The 20,243-nt window shown below is 39.0% G+C and overlaps 1 protein-coding gene across 1 annotated transcript in view; it reads left to right on the top strand.

Moving 5' to 3' along the window:
- The window catches only part of LOC307019398 (cell adhesion molecule 1-like), a 425,716-nt gene that overhangs the window by 355,309 nt on the left and 50,164 nt on the right, over positions 1–20,243 (top strand). The window contains exon 3 of the mRNA XM_079650259.1: positions 133–279. Coding sequence (XP_079506385.1) covers positions 133–279 — 147 coding nt within the window. The remainder of the gene's footprint in view (positions 1–132; positions 280–20,243) is intronic.

Genomic DNA, 20,243 nt, shown 5'->3' with positions numbered 1-20,243 from the left:
TTCTTTCTCAAACGTGAAATCATTAGAAATCGATCTTCTCTTTTATGTTGTACCTTCGTAAAGTGCCTTTGCTTTCCTTTATTCTCTCACACACCTGTGTTGATCTCCATCCTCTTGTCTTATTCTGTTCAGTGGTGAGTCAGAACCTGGTGACGGACAATGTGTCGGTGGTGGAGGGCGAGATGGCCATCATCAGCTGTCGAGTGAAGAACAACGACGACTCCGTTATCCAGCTGCTCAACCCCAACAGACAGACTATCTACTTCAGGGACATGAGACGTGAGTACATACACTAATGTTGTCCTCCTTATCTAAAGGATCTTGACCCAAATTAAACCAAGACATGTTGAAATCAACTATTGTTAGTGTATTCTAGAACCCTGAAGGCAGGAGAGACTGAAAAGAGTCAAGTGAAGCTTATAAAAGTTAACAGCATTTAATTACACAAAAGATGTGGTGGTGTACAAATGAAATTTGCGAGTGGAGACGCTTCAGGTCAGGGGGTAGAAGAGATCAATTCTTGGCTTGCCCTTCCTGTTGTCATCTAAGGTCTTCTCCTATTGGCCGGCGTCGACGGGGGCGGGTCCAATGCAATTCCTGCCTTTTTCTGTTGCTAAATTACATCATTCTGGCATCTGTGGTTATTTAAAAATTCCCTAATAAACGTTATTCAGCGTCAATAAATGAGTGCTAATCCCAGTGTGCTCAGTGTACAACATCACATGTCATTTCACCTTCGATTCACGGTTTGAAAACGTAGCATTTCGCCACATGCTAATGCTAACCGGAAAGGAAGAATTTTCAGAATAAAAGTGTTAAGTTAATAGTGTGAACTTCCGGTTTTTCAGAATAAAACTGATTTAAATTAAATAGTGTATTTAATTCAAATTACCATATCAACATTGATTTTAATTTCTAACACTATCTTGACCTAGCATAGACAGCAGCAAAAAAAGTTAAGGATTGAATCAATTGCCAAGATAGGGCGGAGCAGAGTGGACCAAAATCAAAGAGACAAGAACTTTTAAACAGAAAATGCCTTTATTGTAGGCTGCCAGAATGCTGTACAAGGTAAAACAGAACATACGTTACTGATATGTAACATACAAGAAAAAAAACGATGGTAAAGAGGTGGAAGTAAAAAGAGCGGGACAGAAAATCAAAAAAGACGGGAAATGCACAAAGACAGGAAGTAAAAACAAACATCCCACTGATAGGCAGATAAACTGGGATCTTAACAGTGATAACCTCAACAAGACAAGACAGAAAAACATAAATGTGCCAAAATATTAAAATACCAAGTGCCATAGAGACCACTTACCTTGGTTTCAGATGTTTTTGAAGCTATTTTTAACCTTAGTCTGTGGACTTTTAAGAAATATGAAACCTTGTGCTCTAAGAATATAACTGCATCCAGATTCCGGTGCCATCAAAGTGCAAATTAAAGTTTACCCATAATGCCTTTGTTAATGGAGAAGTAACATTGAATGAGTCAGTGAACATTTAGTTGTGATACGCAGCATCTAGCATGTGCAAACAATGTGAAGATGCATTCGTAAACAGCTGATCATAGTAATCAAGAACAGATCAAAACTAGGGCTGTCAAACGATTAACATTTTTAATCAGACTAATCACAGCTTAAAAATGTATTAGTCATGATTAATCACCATTTGAACTATGTCCAAAATATGCCATTTCTTTATGTATATTGTTGTGGGAATGGAAAGATAAATGAAAGAAGACGGATATATCCATTTAACATATGTTTTATTATAACATTTTTCTTTGTGTCAAAATGAAAGACAGCCCACACACCTATCAATCATCAAACCGTGGGGTCTTATTTCATTACACGTTGATTTCTATCAACACGTAATGTTGTATCGATGTATATTGAGATGTACTACAGCTAAAGTATTCTCCGTTATGACTTCCTGCAACAACACCACGCCGTTATCTTGATTCTGATTGGCCAGAAGACATTATCAAAGATGTTCTATTAAGAAGACGATCACTACGTGGCAAAAGTTTTCAAAACAGTTTCTAGTCTTCGGTATTTCCAGACAAGTGGCTACTGAAATCAATCTTACTAACTGCTGTCTGTGCAATTCTCGGCGTTAAATGCGTTAAATATTTTAACGCAATTAATTAAAAAAATTAATTACCGCCGTTAACGCGATAATTTTGACAGCATTAATAAAAACATAGGAGTTTTCTACTTGCCTCAAAGGACTTATTTCAGAGATAATTCCCAAACTCCAGCCTCTTGTTTCTTAACTAGATTGTCAACCTGAGGTTTAAAACAAAAGCAGTCATCAAGCCAAACAACGAGATTCTTAAGTGTGCTTTTAGATTAAAGTCATTTTATTGTGTTTTCCGAGTGGTGGAAAGTAGCCATTTATATGCATGTTTCATTTGAAGCTGTCACTAAAGCAGCCACTTTGAATGTCTCTTTCTTTTTTTTTGCAACTGGCATTTAAGTGTTTATTGTGGAAGAAAATGAGATACCAATAAAAGGCCGGTGGGACTATTGTTAACATTTCTATTTTTGTTTGGCCTTGTTAGAAGTTTTGATTTGTGGTCCGATGTTAGAAATTCAGGGTCAGGGTCTGCTACGAAAAAATTATATGATTTTAAATAAATAAAAATGCATGTGGTTAAAGCTTAATTGGCTTTCTGGTGTGAGTTCATGGCTCGCTAATCATCTTGAAATAATGTCTGAAAGCCTCCTTTAAACAAGAAGTCTTCTCATTTACCCATTTTACCATAAACAGCATCAGAACTAGGATCGCTTTTTCACAACAAAACTTCAAAATAAATATCCAAAGGATTATTTTATTTTGAACTAACATCATGCTGTCAGGGTGACTCTAGGCAGACATACATCTATATTCTCAGAACATTGTAAGAAGAGGAATTTGCCCATGAAATAAATAGTGAGTTGCATATAAGAGAGTGGTGCAATGATGATTTCCCCATTGGATTTTGGATTATTTCAGAAAATAAGCTCTGTGGGAAACACACTTTTATGCTACTTGGAAATATTAAAGCATAAATACAATCAGCATACGTTAGGCTATAGATGAATTACAGCTCAGTCACATGGCTTCACGTCACCACCGCTAAACTAAAGGCGGCTAATGTTGGGCTATAAAGGAACTAGAGCGCGGTCACATGACTTCACGTCAGCACCGCTAAGCTAAAGGTGGCTAATGTTGGGCTATAAAGGAACAACAGCACGGTCACATGACTTCACGTCAGCACCGCTAAGCTAAAGGTGGCTAATGTTGGGCTATAAAGGAACTAGAGCGCGGTCTCATGACTTCACGTCACCACCGCTAAGCTAAAGGTGGCTAATGTTGGGCTATAAAGGAACTACAGCACGGTCACATGACTTCACGTCAGCACCGCTAAGCTAAAGGTGGCTAATGTTGGGCTATAAAGGAACAACAGCACGGTCACATGACTTCACGTCAGCACCGCTAAGCTAAAGGTGGCTAATGTTGGGCTATAAAGGAACTAGAGCGCGGTCTCATGACTTCACGTCACCACCGCTAAGCTAAAGGTGGCTAATGTTGGGCTATAAAGGAACTAGAGCGCGGTCTCATGACTTCACGTCACCACCGCTAAGCTAAAGGTGGCTAATGTTGGGCTATAAAGGAACAACAGCACGGTCACATGACTTCACGTCACCACCGCTAAGCTAAAGGCGGCTAATGTTGGGCTATAAAGGAACTACAGCACGGTCACATGACTTCACGTCACCACCGCTAAGCTAAAGGCGGCTAATGTTGGGCTATAAAGGAACTACAGCACGGTCACATGACTTCACGTCACCACCGCTAAGCTAAAGGTGGCTAATGTGGGGCTATAAAGGAACTACAGCACGGTCACATGACTTCACGTCACCACCGCTAAGCTAAAGGTGACTAATGTTGGGCGTGATGACGTTTAGTCGTCTCATTTCGACACTTGTGAGCAACAGCCCTTATTTCAGGCTTATAACCAAAAACACATTCAGAAAACCGTTGACAAGGGAACAGGAAGTGCTGAAATTATGACTCATACCACAATCACCTCTTAAAATACCTTACTTTACTTTTACCAAATGTCAGATTGACTTGCTAAGCTTCATATAAAGTTTGGATGAGCTGTTAGTGAGAACTTTATCTGAAATATTTAATCTAAGAGTTGTTATGAGGCTGTCAGAATATTAAGTGTCACTGTTCTGATGTAAATCACTCATCACTGTCCATGTGATTGATTTGGTTTGTGTTTAATTAAAGTCTGCAGCCAGCTGATGTGATCAGATGACACAGATATCAATCCCTGTGAGGAATTTGTTTATGTCACTTTCACTGCTTGATGTTGCAGGCAATCATACAATTAGAAAGACATTTGACGTATCATTTACATTTGGTTAAAAAAATTTTTAAAAAGTTGATAAATGACATTACGTATCATTAGTTAGAGTTTAACCCAATCATGGCAAAGGAGCTGGCAGTGAAGCTGTAAATAACATTGATTGATCTCTTACATTACTTGCACATTCAGGGATCTGCATTAAGTTTGACCCACATGTCTACGGCAGGATTAACACAGAGACTAACACAGTCCGAAAAAACACGGCTCTCTTTCAGCACGTCTGCTTTAATAAAAACAGCTTGTTCTGTATCCCCTAAACATTTAATGACCTGCTGTGTTTATTCTTATCCTGCCCAATTATCATGTCACAGCTCTAATTAGCTCCATTCAGCCGGACACACTCTCTGCTTGTCAGGTTTAAATTTCTTTAATTATGTTTTGTAAGCCCCCGAGTGTACAGTGCGGAGTATAACAATATATATAACAACTGCTTTATGTTGTCAGGTTAGATCCTATGACTCAACAGGGACCATTAGTGTAAAGCTGCAGTGCATGTGATCTCTATAGCTCTATTCCCTTAAAAATAATATGATCATATAAAACTAATTAGCTTTGGAAAGTTTCTTGAAGATTTGCTAATAAAAAGGTTAAAGTATATATAATAATAATCCTTATATTTATTATAGCACTTTTTCAATGACTCTCAAAGCGCTCCTTACAAATACACATTACACATACATATCATACATGCATGTAATGGTCATGTACTGTGGACAATACCCACAGGAGCAAATTCGGGCGAAGTGTCTTGCCCAAGGACACAACGGCCTGACGCAGTGGCGGCGGAGGTGGGTTTCGAACTGGAGTTCCCGAACGCCCCCTTGATCTGATGATCAAACGCACAGCCCACTGCGTCACCCCGCACATATATGTGGGCATATATGCATGCTATAGCATAATAAATGTGTACATTAGGGTACTCCCAGCGCTCTGAATAATTATGGAAAGATTGTAGTTTCTAGGATGTTGGTTAAACTTAAACAAAACCACAGAAATCTCAAAATATTAACCAACGGATATTAAGGATGTAACGATATATCGATCGATATTTTTTTTTAAACCTTTATTCAACCAGATGTTCCCATTGAGATCATCGATCTCTTTTTCAAGGGAGACCTGTCCAACATGGCAGCAAGTAGGTTACAACATGAACATGAAACAACAGATAACACAAAAGGACATGGTATTTACAGGGCTACATGTACACACCTAGAGACATAGACAAGTACCAACAGTATATTTATATCTCGCCCTGTCAATAAGCCTCACCTTCTTGGCAACAACTGTATTGTTTGTGAAGTGGTGGAGAGACAATGCACAGTTTGACCCACTGCTGTCACCCATGGCCAAAGCATATCTCTCTGTCCCAGCAACATCAGAACCAAGCGAGAGAGTTTTTTCAACAGCAGGGGATATTGATATTATTTTGTGTCTATATACGCCGGGATCCGGAGTCATGGATGATCCTGTGGTCCTGTGTCATGGATCGCGAGTCCTAGATCTTGAGTCGTGGCTGTGGTCCTGGATCATAAGTCCTGAATGGATATCCTCGTGGATTCATCTTCCTATTATACACACATGCATTTCCAAACATTTGGTCTACCTATGTTGCAAATGTATTATCTTTTCAATTTACACACGGCATCTATTGCACGTCTGTCCGTCCTGGGAGAGGGATCCCTCCTCTGTTGCTCTCCCTGAGGTTTCTCCCATGTTCCCCTTTAAACTGTGGGTTTGCTCTGGAAGTTTTTCCTTGTACGATGTGAGGGTCTAAGGACGGAGGGTGTCAACATTTGTGATATTGGGCTATATAAATAAACATTGATTGATTGATTGATTGAATGAAGGAAAAAAAATGAAAAAAAAATATATTTTTCAATATCGCGATAAATATCGTACCGTGAGTTTTTGGTATCGTTACATCCCTAATGGATATTAATCACAGACTTTTTGTTAAACCATGACTTGGAAAATAACGCCTTTGAGCGTAATGCAGCAAATATATTTAATGAAAAAGGTAAACATACAGTAGGCAAGGTAAACCAAGCACATGGTAAGGCAAGATGTATTTATTTTTGCTCAATTCAACACAAGACATTGTGAAGTGGGTTACAAAAACAAGCATTAAGACATAATACAATAAAAAAAAATGACTTTAAAGGGGCCCTATTCTGCTAATTTTCATGTTTATATTTGTATTTTATGCCACGTACAATGTGTTGGAGTGCTAGCCAATAATAGTACAAGTGTTACACAGTGATGTCACTATGTTCAGGAAGTAAACACGGGGATGTTAGCCTTTGCAGAACATTTACACACTAAAACCTAAAACCCACTAAGTAGAGAGTATCGAAGTAGCTGCCAGAGGACGGTAGTAAACAGTATATTTAGGAGTAAATATGTATATATTGCACATTCGTCATGTTACAGCTTTGTTGTTCTATAATTTAGTATTGAAAAATGAATTAGCAGCTAGTAGATTTCTGTTAAAATGCTTCTACTGGCTCTATACATTTCACAACAGTGATGTCACAGTGTGTGTTGGTGTGTGTATGTGGCAGTGAAGCCTAAAACCAACAGCAGCAGTATTTTCTATGACACACAGTAAGTAAAGAACTTAAAACTTGAGGGATCAGAAGCTGAGACTTCAGGCCTGTGCACAAACACAGTGAACATGCTTCTGATCCACCAAAGACTTGATGTTCACCGCCTCACAAACACTCCTTCTACATACAAGGAACAGGCAGAAGTATCTCTGCCTATTTCTCTGCAGAGTCGACTCCCACAAGCTAGCTGTCAAGGGCAAGGTGTTCTTCTTTAACGTTGGCGGGGGGGGGGGGGGGGGTTCCTTGATCCCCTGTGATCCCTAGAAGGCTTCTTCACTGCTTCATCGTGACATCCACATTTCAGAGATTCAGGTAGCCTATAACAGGCAGACCTTCTGTAAATTATAACACTTTGTTTTTTAAGTAAAACACAATACTTTCAAGTACATTCAGAACATTGGAAACCCTGACTATTAGAAAACATCTCTCTGTTGCTTCAGAGGCCATAACAGACTTTGTTGATTTACCAACAGTTGATTTAAAAAATCTAATCAATTTCAGTCCAACTCTCTCAATAACCTTGGCCAAAACAATAAACACTTCAACATAAAGTGCCAGTTGCACCAACAACGTAATAAATAGTACCATTTAAAATAAAATAAAAAAGTAATTGCTATCACGATTATTAAAAACGATTATCCATTTACTTTGAAAACATCCATTTATTGAAAAAAAATGTGTTAACAGTATGTTTTGAACAGTTGATTACCCTGAACTTTAAGTATATTTCAACTGAAGAAATCAATAAAAAATAAAATAAAAATAATAAATAATCGTTTTATTTCGATTATCGTTGCAAGCAAAAATTGTAATTGTGATTCAAATACGATTAATTGAGCAGCCCTACTTCCTGTCCACTTCAAATTGTTCTGATGCATGCTTAGTACAATTAGATATTATATTTAGTCAACTTCAAATGTCCATGAGGTTCAGGAGACACATTCTGTATGTTGCATTATTCTATCTTTATGGGAAGTACTTTAGTTTTTACTAAGAGAAGTTCACTTTCAGAGAACATATTAAGCTCAGTTTTAGGTTGATATTTAGTTTAGTTTATTTATTCATAGTGTCATGGACAGTCCCCATCGATGAACCGTCACAAAAACAATTACATTTGTATTTAGTGTCTCCATTGACATGCACTAAAACCTATATAACACACTGCATGAGAGGGAAACCCCCAAAAAGCAGAATAGAGCCTCTTTGATATCAAATGACAATGAGGAGATGGATATGATATTAATTCGTCTTTACTTGTCTTTGTAGTAAAGCTTTTAGGTTCTTGCTCCACGGCTGTGTGTCACTTTGAGAACGTTGGGTGTTCTCCACACTCTTAGCAACAGCATTGTCATCAACACGTGATGCTTTTGTACAGTTTTTCTATTCTTAGAAGCAGAGTGTGCACAGATGGTGATGTTTCCGTGGCACAATGACATGTTTGTATCTGAACCCTAGAAGTAGTTAACACCCAGCTGCTGTGATGCAGCTCACATCGCCATATGTTTAAAGGAAGAAGACATTTTTATTTTTAATGCAAGACACACCTAATCATTTTAAAGATAATGTTTTCTCCGTAAGGAAACCAGTTTAAGCTTTTTGAATGGCTTTTATATTCAATTTCGATATCATTTAGGGAGTACATGGGTGTTCCCTCTCCTGTGGTGTGTTCAATAGGTTTTAGTGCATGTCAATGGTCTGCAAAGGCTAAAACTCCTGTGTTCCCTCCAGAGGGAGTTTTAAGTTCAGTTCGTAACTGAATTATTATCAAACTTCTATATTTCCTCAGACCGCCATATGTTTAAAGGAAACAGACGATGTTCTATTTAATGTAAGACACACCTAATCATTTTAAAGAGAGAGAGAGAGAGTCAGGGAGAGACTTTAGCCTTCAGTAGGTCCTGGTGCACACACACACACACACGCACGCACGCACGCACGCACGCACGCACGCAGTCAGACAGACAGACAGACAGACAGACAGACAGACAGACAGACAGACAGACAGACAGACAGACAGACAGACAGACAGACAGACAGACAGACAGACAGACAGACAGACAGACAGACAGACAGACAGACAGACAGACAGACAGACAGACAGACAGACACACAGGCAACACACACACACACACACACACACACACACACACACACAGACACACAGACACAGACAGACAGACAGACAGACACACAGACACACAGGCAACACAGACACACACACACACACACACACACACACACACACACACACACAGACACAGACACAGACACAGACACAGACACAGACAGACAGACAGACACACAGACACACAGGCAGCACAGACACACACACACACACACACACACACACACACACACACACACACACACACACACACACACACACACAAGACACAGACAGACACAGACACACACAGACACAGACACACACACACACACACACACACACACACACACAGGCAACACGTCTCCGTACGAAAAACAGTTTAAGCTATTTGAATTACTTTTATATTCAATTTCGATATAAGTTACAGGGAGCACATGTTTTTTTTTGCTCCTGTAGTGTGTTCTATAGGTTTTAGTGCATGTCAATGGTCTGCAAAGGCTAAAATCCCCAAATGAAATGTTCCCAACTGAATTATGATCAAACTTCTATATCTCCTCCATGTCCTCGACTAACACATCCGCACTCCACATGTGTGGAACTGTTTGGCCTTGTAACGTAAACAACGTTAGTATACTGCGGAAAATCGGTCTCTAAAGAAAAGTAACTACTTCTTCACATTAACACCTACATGTTTGAATAAAACGAGTAAGAAATGCACTTGAGCCGTGGCCCTCCTGTGAAGAGGAAGATTGAAGCTCCTCTTCATCCACTGCAGGCCGACGAGGGTCAGGGAGAAATGCTTTGTGTGGAAACAGTAATGAGTAATGAGGACGGCTCAGAGGGAACAAGTGGGGTTTTTAAAAGTTTGTTTATTGGGTTACATCAGCGGGAAAGCTTCACTGTACAATCACACACAAAAACAAACAAACAAACAAACACTCAAACTGTGTCAATAATAAATAAAAAAGGAAGTACAGCATAAAATAATGTTGGTACCACTCAAAAATACAAAACTCAAATCAGGAATGACTGGGGGAGCTTTCCTCTTAACTCATTGGAAATAAGTGCCCAACCCACAGATGTGTTTGAGGAACCACAGAGAGATCCTGTTCATTAAGTAGATCGAGTAGATCAGGTTATATGCGTTTTATATTTTGATATAAAAGTGAGAAACACCAACCCTCATGTCATCTCTCTTTTTGTGTTTCCAACAAGCGGTATCTGTTCGATCTTCTTCAGAACGGTCGACATGTTAACGTCAAGTGGAAATGACTTCATAATAATAATAATATTATAAGGAGGTAAAATAGGTACGATGCCCCACGATGTCACAACCTACTCGTTAAAATTAAGGAAGACATAAGACTTACTTAATAAATACTAGAAAGTGTTACGTATCAGATACAACAAATATAGAAATAATTCAAAAAATAATCCTAAAGATTATAAAACCAATTCAAGTTGGATGCCCTTGATAGAAAGCGGTCTCTGTTGGATCATCTTCATGAGTGGGGGATTTCTCCTCTTAGCATAAGCCCTAAATCACCCAGATGTATTTGAGGAATCAGTCACAGAATCCTGTTCATGAAGTAGAGTACTAGTAACAGAAAGTGATCAGGATGAATACGTTTTATATTTTGATATATTCAAAAGTCAACTTTATTGTCAATCTTTCAGTTTGTGTGTACAGGCAGAGAGATCGAAATATCGTTTCCCACAATACCGAATATAAAAAAAAATGTATATAAAAATATGTGTGCAAAGAAATTTTTTTGTCTTATACGTATTTGCACACATATTTGTATATACATTTCTTTTTGTATTCGGGATTGTGGGACACACCTAAATAAAAACACAAAAATCAATATATACAAAATAACAGTCACTTCAATATTTGAGAATGTGCATTAGTGCAAAATATTAGTGCCAGATTCAGATTAAGTTTTAAAGTAACATTGGCTCTACCTACAACCAGCAGATATTCGGTGTTTCTCTGGAGGACCTCCAACGAGCGGTATCTGTTCGATCTTCTTCAGAGCGGTCGGCTACGTGTTAAGTCAAGTGGAAAACAGCGGGGAGTCGGACTCGAACAGACGATTCTCTGAAATCGGCTTTGAGCATTTCAAGCAGCTCTTGCTGTGCGTCTGTCTGTAAATATGAGGAGGGTTGTGTTGGCTTGATGTTTGGGTTAAGCACTGGGGGTCCGGAGCCTTAAAAGACCCCACGATAAATCATCTGTTATCATGTCGGGCTGCAAAAATCTTTTCTATGTCTCTCCGGCAAGCGGACGTTGTGTTTTTGGTGTCCGACAAAAAGCAACTCCAGTATTCATCAGTTGGTCCTGTTAAGGCTTTGAAGAGGCAGCACCTCTTTTCACCCTCGGTCTGGAACAACTAATAATACAAAAATAAATAGGAATTGATTTAAAGAAAAACATTTCAAATTAAAAAAATATTTTAAAAAGAAAACTATTTTTTTCCAAAAATGTAAAAAATCCAAAAATAAATTCATGTTTACATGTGTGGTGTGAAGTATACCATTTAAATTAAATAAAGAAGATTAGAAATATACAAAACAAAAAGAGATATGATAAATAAATATAGAACATATACAAATAAAGTAAGTACAGGAGTTTGATATGAATCATGAAATAATACAAAAATAAAGATTTAGAACTTTGTTATAGCAAAAGCGGCATAGCAGGTAAAAAAGCAAAGCTATAATAAAGAGCTAACTTATTAAATATAGACAAGAAAAGCACACATTAGGGCGACTGTGGCTGCGAGGGAGTGCGGTCGTCTTTCAACCAGAAGGTTGTGGGTTCGATCCCAGCCCGTGCAGCCAACATGTCGATGTATCCTTGGAAAGATACTTAACCCTGAGTAGCTCCCGATGGCCAACGGTGTGTGAATGTTACTGTAGGTCCTAGAGTAATGTGCACTGCTCTGTATGAATGGGTGAATGACCAACACAGTCTCACGGCATTTCATGTTATAGTCAGAACATTTAATCTATTGATTCGTGTTCACCAACACGATTTTCCCCTTTTTCTCGTGTCACACACAACGATTTTGTAAAAGCGATGTAAATAATAACAAATTAGAAGGAAAAAAAAGGACAAAATACAGATTTCAGTATTCTGAGGCTCTGCGCCCCATTTACTTTCCTTGCAGACGGCAAAAAGATTCTGACATTATACAATTTAAAATAAAAGGCTTAGGGTAAGATATTGAGTAAGAAAATGTTTTTATGAACCACACAGCTTCTTGTATTCCAAGACCCGACCGGACAAAAAGACGTGGTGCAGGCACGAAACATGCTACCAATAGAAATACATTGCTTTTAAAATCGTTCTGTGTGACACGAAAAAAAGGGGGAAATCGTGCTGGTGAACAAGAATCAATAGATTAAATTAACACGAAATTCCGTGAGACTGGGTTGGAATGACATGTAGTAAAGCGCTTTGAGGGGTCTTAAAGACTGGATAAAGCGCTATATAAGTACAGTCCATTTACCATTTACATTAGTGATAAAATAAAGATAAAGAAAAATAAAGACACAACCATGGCTTCAAATGAATAGCAGCAATTCACAGAAAGTGGCATAAGTAACATTTAAAGGTGTTGAGGAATTATACAAATGCTTTGACTTTATAAAAATGTATGTTTTTTTCACAAAACAAGTTTGAATTGCTAAAACAGTGTCTGTATTTCACATAAAGACCTCCCACAGAGACGATACATGTTGCTACAGCGATGCTACATGTTGCTACAGAGATGCTACATGGGGCTACAGCGATGCTACATGTTGCTACAGAGATGCTATTTGTTGCTACAGAGATGCTACATGTTGCTACAGTGTTGCTACAGAGATGCTACATGTTGCTACAGCGATGCTACATGTTGCTACAGAGATGCTACATGTTGCTATTGCTACCGAGATGCTACATGTTGCTACAGCAATGCTACATGTTGCTACAGAGATGCTACATGTTGCTACAGAGATGCTACATGTTGCTACATGTTGCTACAGCGATGCTACATGTTGCTACAGCGATGCTACATGTTGCTACAGTGATGCTACATGTTGCTACAGAGATGCTACATGTTGCTACAAAGATGCTACATGTTGCTACAGAGATGCTACATGTTGCTACAGCGATGCTACATGTTGCTACAGAGATGCTACAGCGATGCTACATGTTGCTACAAAGATGCTACATGTTGCTACAGAGATGCTACATGTTGCTACATGTTGCTACAGAGATGCTACATGTTGCTGCTCTCTGGATTTATCTGGTGACTGCTCACTGATTCTGGACTTCACCTAGAGTGGGGAGGAGGAGGCTTCTCCTGAGAATGTAATTACCCTCCCGCCTTACCTCATCTCACCCGGTTTGACACCCAATACAAAAATGTTGATGTGCTGCTCTCAGAAAGCACTAATCACAATTGATTGCAGCCACTTAGGCGCTCTCATCATCTCTCTGGATGGGAGTCATCCTCGGCTGCAGAGGGAAAAGAAAATGGAGATTCAAATGAAATGCAGAGAGAGAATGAAGATGAATTTAAATAATGCCGGCAGCTCAGGTGAACAAGATGAGAAAAGAGGTATTAGAGGATATATCAATGTTTATGTATTTACCGCACAATCTGATTTTATCTTCGCTTTCTGAAACATTCAGAGAAAGATCCCGGACGACCATTTTGCTGTTTTTGAGACTCATAACAAACATTATTCCTAATTTCTCCCCATTGAAATATAACCTTGGGATATGTATTGTAACTTGACAACATAAAAGATGTATTTATCTCCACTAAAGACGATCCAGAACGGAAACAGTAGGAGATGAAATATTGAAAACAGTCAAATAGAGAACTATGTATTGCTTGTATCGACTATCATTTAGACATGGTTTATTCTAGTGATCAGACAAGTAACCCTGCCATTTACTGTAAATGCTATTGCAAATAAATAAATAATTAATAATACAAAGTAAAACGGGTATGATGATACAAAATAAAATAAACTAAATAATGTTCAAAATTCACAACCTACTCAGCAAGGCAAGTTTATTTATATAGCTCCTTTCAACACAAGGCAATTCAAGGTGCTTTACAAAAATGAAAGACATTCAGACAAAGGCATTTAAAAACAGTCATTAAAAAGAAAAGAAAAGAAAAGAAACATTAAAAAGAAATCCTGCTGTGACATTAGTCTTTTAATCCTAGATATGTTCTTTAGGTGATAGTAAGCTGATTTAGTAACTGTTTTAATGTGACTGTTGAAACTCAGGTCAGAGTCCATGACTACACCTAGAGTTCTGGCTTTATCTGTTGTTTTGAACATTGCAGACTGAAGCTCAGCGCTAACTTTTATACGTTCTGCCTTGGCTCCAAAAACAATTACCTCAGTTTTATCTTTGTTTAATTGGAGAAAGTTCTGACACATCCAGTCATTGATTTGTTCAATGCACTTACTCAGTGTTTGAATTGGAGCATAGTCTCCTGGTGAAATGGTTATGTAAATGTGTGCGTCATCCGCATCGCTATGGTAATTTATTTTGTTGTTTTTCAATATCTGAGCCAGTGGTAGCATGTAGACGTTAAAGAGAAGAGGCCCCAAGATGGAGCCTTGAGGAACCCCACATGTAAAAGAAAGGAAGACATAAGGCAACATTAATAAATACAAGAAAGTATTGAAAACTAATCGTAAAGATTATCAGACTAATTCAAATTGGATGTCCTTAATAGAAAGCTAATTCTTGTCGACTGAGTTTGTCTAATAATTCCTTGAAAATTAGTTGTTCATGTTTCATAAGCAATAAATAACCAGTTTAATCCGACATCAAATCAATAATCAAAAGTTGCTGGAAGTAAACATTCATTGAATCTCTTTGAAGGCCCGGTGTGTGTGTGTGACCTCTTTAAGTCACGCTGATTATGAGACATCTTTCCTCCTGGCTCCTCCTGTCCACACGTCAACGTGTCCTTGAGACAGACTGAACCTCACACTGTCCCTCATGAGCAGGACCGCGTGTGTGTGTGTGTGTGTGTGTGTGTGTGTGTGTGTGTGTGTGTGTGTGTGTGTGTGTGTGTGTGTGTGTGTGTGTGTGTGTGTGTGTGTGTGTGTGTGTGTGTGTGTGTGTGTGTGTGTGTGTGTGTGTGTGTGTGTGTGTGTGTGTGTGTGTGTGTGTGTGTGTGTGTGTGTGTGTGTGTGTGTGTGTGTGTGTGTGTGTGTGTGTGTGTGTGAAGGTGCTATCTATACGCTGAAGTTGGTGGTAATTGGGAGCCTGCTTACAGATACTTCATAAGTCAATATACAAATCCTTTGCCAAATCCTTTGCCAATCAGATTAAATCCATTCCACAGAAACATTTCTCTGAGATCTCATAAGCCTCTTACAGTACGTCTCATTCCTAAATAAGGCATTGAGGTATAAGCATGAGTTGAATGAATAAATACTTTCTAATACACACTGCAAAGAAACACTGAGACATAATGGCGTCGAAACAAGGACACAGTGCTCAAGGCTCGGAGCAACAATACTGTTAGTTTGGAGAGACTGAACACAGTATTCAGAAACACTGCAGACAGGTATTTTATTATTATTATATTTCACTCTTTCTGTACCTAGCTGACCTTTAGCTTCTTGCTCTTTCGGCCCTGCTCCGCTTCCTCTGTTCTCTCATATCTGATGGCAGCACAAGGACATCACAGATTGTCTGACAAAGGTAATTGATAGTCTTGAAAGTCCGTCCGAACTCTGAGAGGCTGTACATTATCTGACCTGTCACTTTTTACAGCTGATAGTGATGAGGCTAATTTAAAAGCAGCGATAAGAAGGTACAGTAGAAGGAGACTCGAGGGGACGAAGTAAAGTCAAACTTCTCCATTTCAAGTTACTGAGTTCATTAACACTTGCCGTGCTGATGACTTTAATGGACCTTATTGTACGGTGGACGACATGCAAAAACTTCCATTAGATAAATACGCTGCAGTTTCAGAAACGATGCGAATATAAAACAAATGTGCCAAAAGACATGGGGACGAGGAACATTTTCACCAACTTGACAACACATGTTAGAACAGGATTATATAACAATGGATCAGGACAAAAGGAGAGATCATCTTTTCCATGAAACGTTTCCCAATCTCTTAACACAGAGGGGATACAAATGTATGTTTAAAAGACATGGAAAAAGTGGATTTTGGATAATAGGTGACCTTTAAAGCGCTGCATAAACTAAACGCTGCAAATACAAAACACAACGGAAACTAGGGGACACTTAAAAGTGACGCACACGGCTGGGAACGGAGCGGTTGACCCCCCAAAAAAGCATACATTAATGTAATAAAATGCAGGTTTTTGTCTCGTACTGTAATAACAGCAAAAACCGACCCTTGTGAAATCAGTGAATCTATATATGGTCGACCCGCTATATTTGAATCTGTGAGAATTAAATTCAATTAATTCATTAGGATTAGAGTCTGACCTCTGATTTTAATGAGGGCTAACAGGCTTTTGAATGAGCTACACTAATCAGGGGTGTGTTATTCATGTGCCACAATAAGGAGCTTCATTGTACTCGGATAAAACCCTGTAATAGCTGCACTAATGGACACCAACCATTGTAGTTTTTTGTGTGAGGAATGTGTGTTCATTTGCATAAAAAATAACCCCCGTTGTGTTGAGCCTTCGCAGATTTCTTTGCAACGACTTTTCCTCGCATGTTCTAAGGCAGTGATTCACAACCTGGGGGGCGCCAAAGATCGCAGGGGGGGGGCGCCAGGCCTCAGATGATTTGAGGCCAAATATCATATTTAGACTTTTTTTTTTTTTTTTTAAGTGAAGTTAGAAGCTATTATAGGCATAAAAAGACAGAAATGTATAATTCTTTCTTTAATATACATTTTTCTTCTGCCTGCAAATTGTCCAAACCAGGCATTTCTGGATAAGCGCATTTTTAAAACATAGTCATTGTCCATGCCAGTTTCAGATTATTTGTCACAGTTGCTCCGATCAGATCGGTCTCCTCCATTTTTAGATTATTTACGACTTTTGAATCCACATAAACACATCGGCAAAATCCGGCTTACTTTGAGCATGTGTTTTAAACAGTTTAATCCCTTTGTGAATTGTTTCCACTTGCGCCGTCCTTTAATTTCTTCATACAGCGGGAATCCAAATGAATGAATCCTGAGTCCAATAACCATCAAAGTCACTCCAATAGAGCTCCTTAGTTACGCTTTCATCCTCCTTTAACAAAATACTTCACATTCATCCAGTTTGTTACAGTAGTTGTAGCATTTTGAGACTTTTAAACTTTAATTACCACTGTTGCGCCCCCCCCCCCCCCCGCACATAAGGGGAGGCGCAACTTCCAACAGGAGTCATTTGGGGGTGCTCTTGGGAAAAAAGGTTGGGAAGCCCTGTTCTCAGGTATTTCTTGTTTTAAAGAGGCCCTATTATGCATGTTTAACCTGAAAATGAGTTGGGCCCCTTAAAGTGTTGGAGTATCAGAAACCGAGAATGTGTTGAGATTGATTTCTTAATTGCGGACGCAGATTTCTTTCCGCCTCTTTTCCCTTAACAAAAAGACTCCAGTCGTCCTCGTGGTGTCGTTCAAATCTGTCTGATGTTCTTGTTTAATGATGCACGAAATCAATTGTGGTGATTAGTATTCCCGCCTCTTATTCCCTGTTTCAATCGCTCTCTATTTGACATTAGAGGCAAATATTGCTCGGCCATACATCTTCCTTCATCTGTGAAATGATGTTTTAATGTCTGTTTCTGAGGGGTCGTCTGCGTCGGAGGTTTCCGTGTTCAATGCGTTGAGCTTTGAGAAGAAAAAAAAAAAATCACACCGAGCCAGAGGATGAGTACACAGATCTGTAGAAAAGCCTGGAGAGTCTGTCAATCAGAGCGGGATTTATCAGCACATCAAAGCTGGGTCTGCTTTCATCTGCTCCACATGTTGTCATCGCACATTACAGCTGAGAGAGCGCTTAGGTAGATGGGCAAACAAGGTAACGCCAGATGAAAGTAGCTCCAGATGAGGAAGAGATTTATGGATTTATCCTCAACTCCCCTGCAGTCCGACGAAAGGACAAGGCTAACACTTAGCATGTTGTTAGCATGCACATCAAAGTGTGTCTGGTGCTTTGATTTCCTTTGCCTCTCGTTGCAGCACAGTGTGTTACATCACTTTGTTAAATTATTATTAGATTGAGGTTGTTTTTCTCCAAGAAAGTGCTTTGAAGAATGTTTGAAGTTGTGTTGCACTTCAAGCTAAATAGAGAGTGGCGTCATCTCCATAACAACCTTTAAAAAACTGGAAAATTTGTATTTTATAAAAAATGTAAGTGAACGCTCAAAGAAAGCAGGACTTCTGAATGTGGAAATAAATAAGAGATACAGCAAATGAGATAAAGTATTAGCTCTACCTTTACGAGCTGTGATGAACACATCAATAATCATTTTGATGTATATCATTCTCAAATGTGCAAAAATAAGTATTTTGATCCCAAAACTTTTTAAGTAAGATTTTAAATGCAGGAGTTTTACAATTCAGTCTTGCTACTTCGACTTAAAGAGTCCTCTCCTGCTGATGTTCAGGTGTATATCAGTATGTAGTGTCTCTACTTTAAAGAGTCCTCTACTGCTGATGTTCAGGTGTATATCAGTGTGTAGTGTCTCTACTTTAAAGAGTCCTCTCCTGCTGATGTTCAGGTGTATATCAGTATGTAGTGTTTCTACTTTAAAGAGTCCTCTCCTGCTGATGTTCAGGTGTATATCAGTCTGTAGTGTCTCTACTTTAAAGAGTCCTCTCCTGCTGATGATCAGGTGTATATCAGTATGTAGTGTCTCTACTTTAAAGAGTCCTCTACTGCTGATGTTCAGGTGTATATCAGTGTGTAGTGTCTCTACTTTAAAGAGTCCTCTCCTGCTGATGTTCAGGTGTATATCAGTATGTAGTGTCTCTACTTTAAAGAGTCCTCTCCTGCTGATGTTCAGGTGTATATCAGTATGTAGTGTCTCTACTTTAAAGAGTCCTCTCCTGCTGATGTTCAGGTGTATATCAGTATGTAGTGTCTCTACTTTAAAGAGTCCTCTCCTGCTGATGTTCAGGTGTATGTCAGTATGTAGTGCCTCTACTTAAAGAGTCCTCTCCTGCTGATGTTCAGGTGTACATCAGTATGTAGTGTCTCTACTTTAAAGAGTCCTCTCCTGCTGATGTTCAGGTGTATATCAGTATGTAGTGCCTCTACTTAAAGAGTCCTCTCCTGCTGATGTTCAGGTGTATATCAGTATGTAGTGTCTCTACTTTAAAGAGTCCTCTCCTGCTGATGTTCAGGTGTATGTCAGTATGTAGTGTCTATACTTTAAAGAGTCCTCTCCTGCTGATGTTCAGGTGTATATCAGTATGTAGTGCCTCTACTTAAAGAGTCCTCTCCTGCTGATGTTCAGGTGTATATCAGTATGTAGTGTCTCTACTTTAAAGAGTCCTCTCCTGATGATGTTCAGGTGTATATCATTATGTAGTGCCTCTACTTTAAAGAGTCCTCTCCTGCTGATGTTCAGGTGTATGTCAGTATGTAGTGTCTATACTTTAAAGAGTCCTCTCCTGCTGATGTTCAGGTGTATATCAGTATGTAGTGTCTCTACTTTAAAGAGTCCTCTCCTGCTGATGTTCAGGTATATATCATTATGTAGTGCCTCTACTTTAAAGAGTCCTCTCCTGCTGATGTTCAGGTGTATGTCAGTATGTAGTGTCTATACTTTAAAGAGTCCTCTCCTGCTGATGTTCAGTTGTATATCAGTATGTAGTGTCTCTACTTTAAAGAGTCCTCTCCTGCTGATGTTCAGGTATATATCATTATGTAGTGCCTCTACTTTAAAGAGTCCTCTCCTGCTGATGTTCAGGTGTATGTCAGTATGTAGTGTCTATACTTTAAAGAGTCCTCTCCTGCTGATGTTCAGGTGTATATCAGTATGTAGTGCCTCTACTTAAAGAGTCCTCTCCTGCTGATGTTCAGGTGTATATCAGTATGTAGTGTCTCTACTTTAAAGAGTCCTCTCCTGCTGATTTTCAGGTGTATAT

The sequence above is a fragment of the Notothenia rossii genome, assembly GCF_949606895.1.
Source record: "Notothenia rossii genome assembly, chromosome: 9".
Classification (NCBI taxonomy): domain Eukaryota; kingdom Metazoa; phylum Chordata; class Actinopteri; order Perciformes; family Nototheniidae; genus Notothenia; species Notothenia rossii.
Note: the sequence above shows the minus strand (reverse complement) of the source record. Positions and strands in the feature narration are given on the sequence as shown.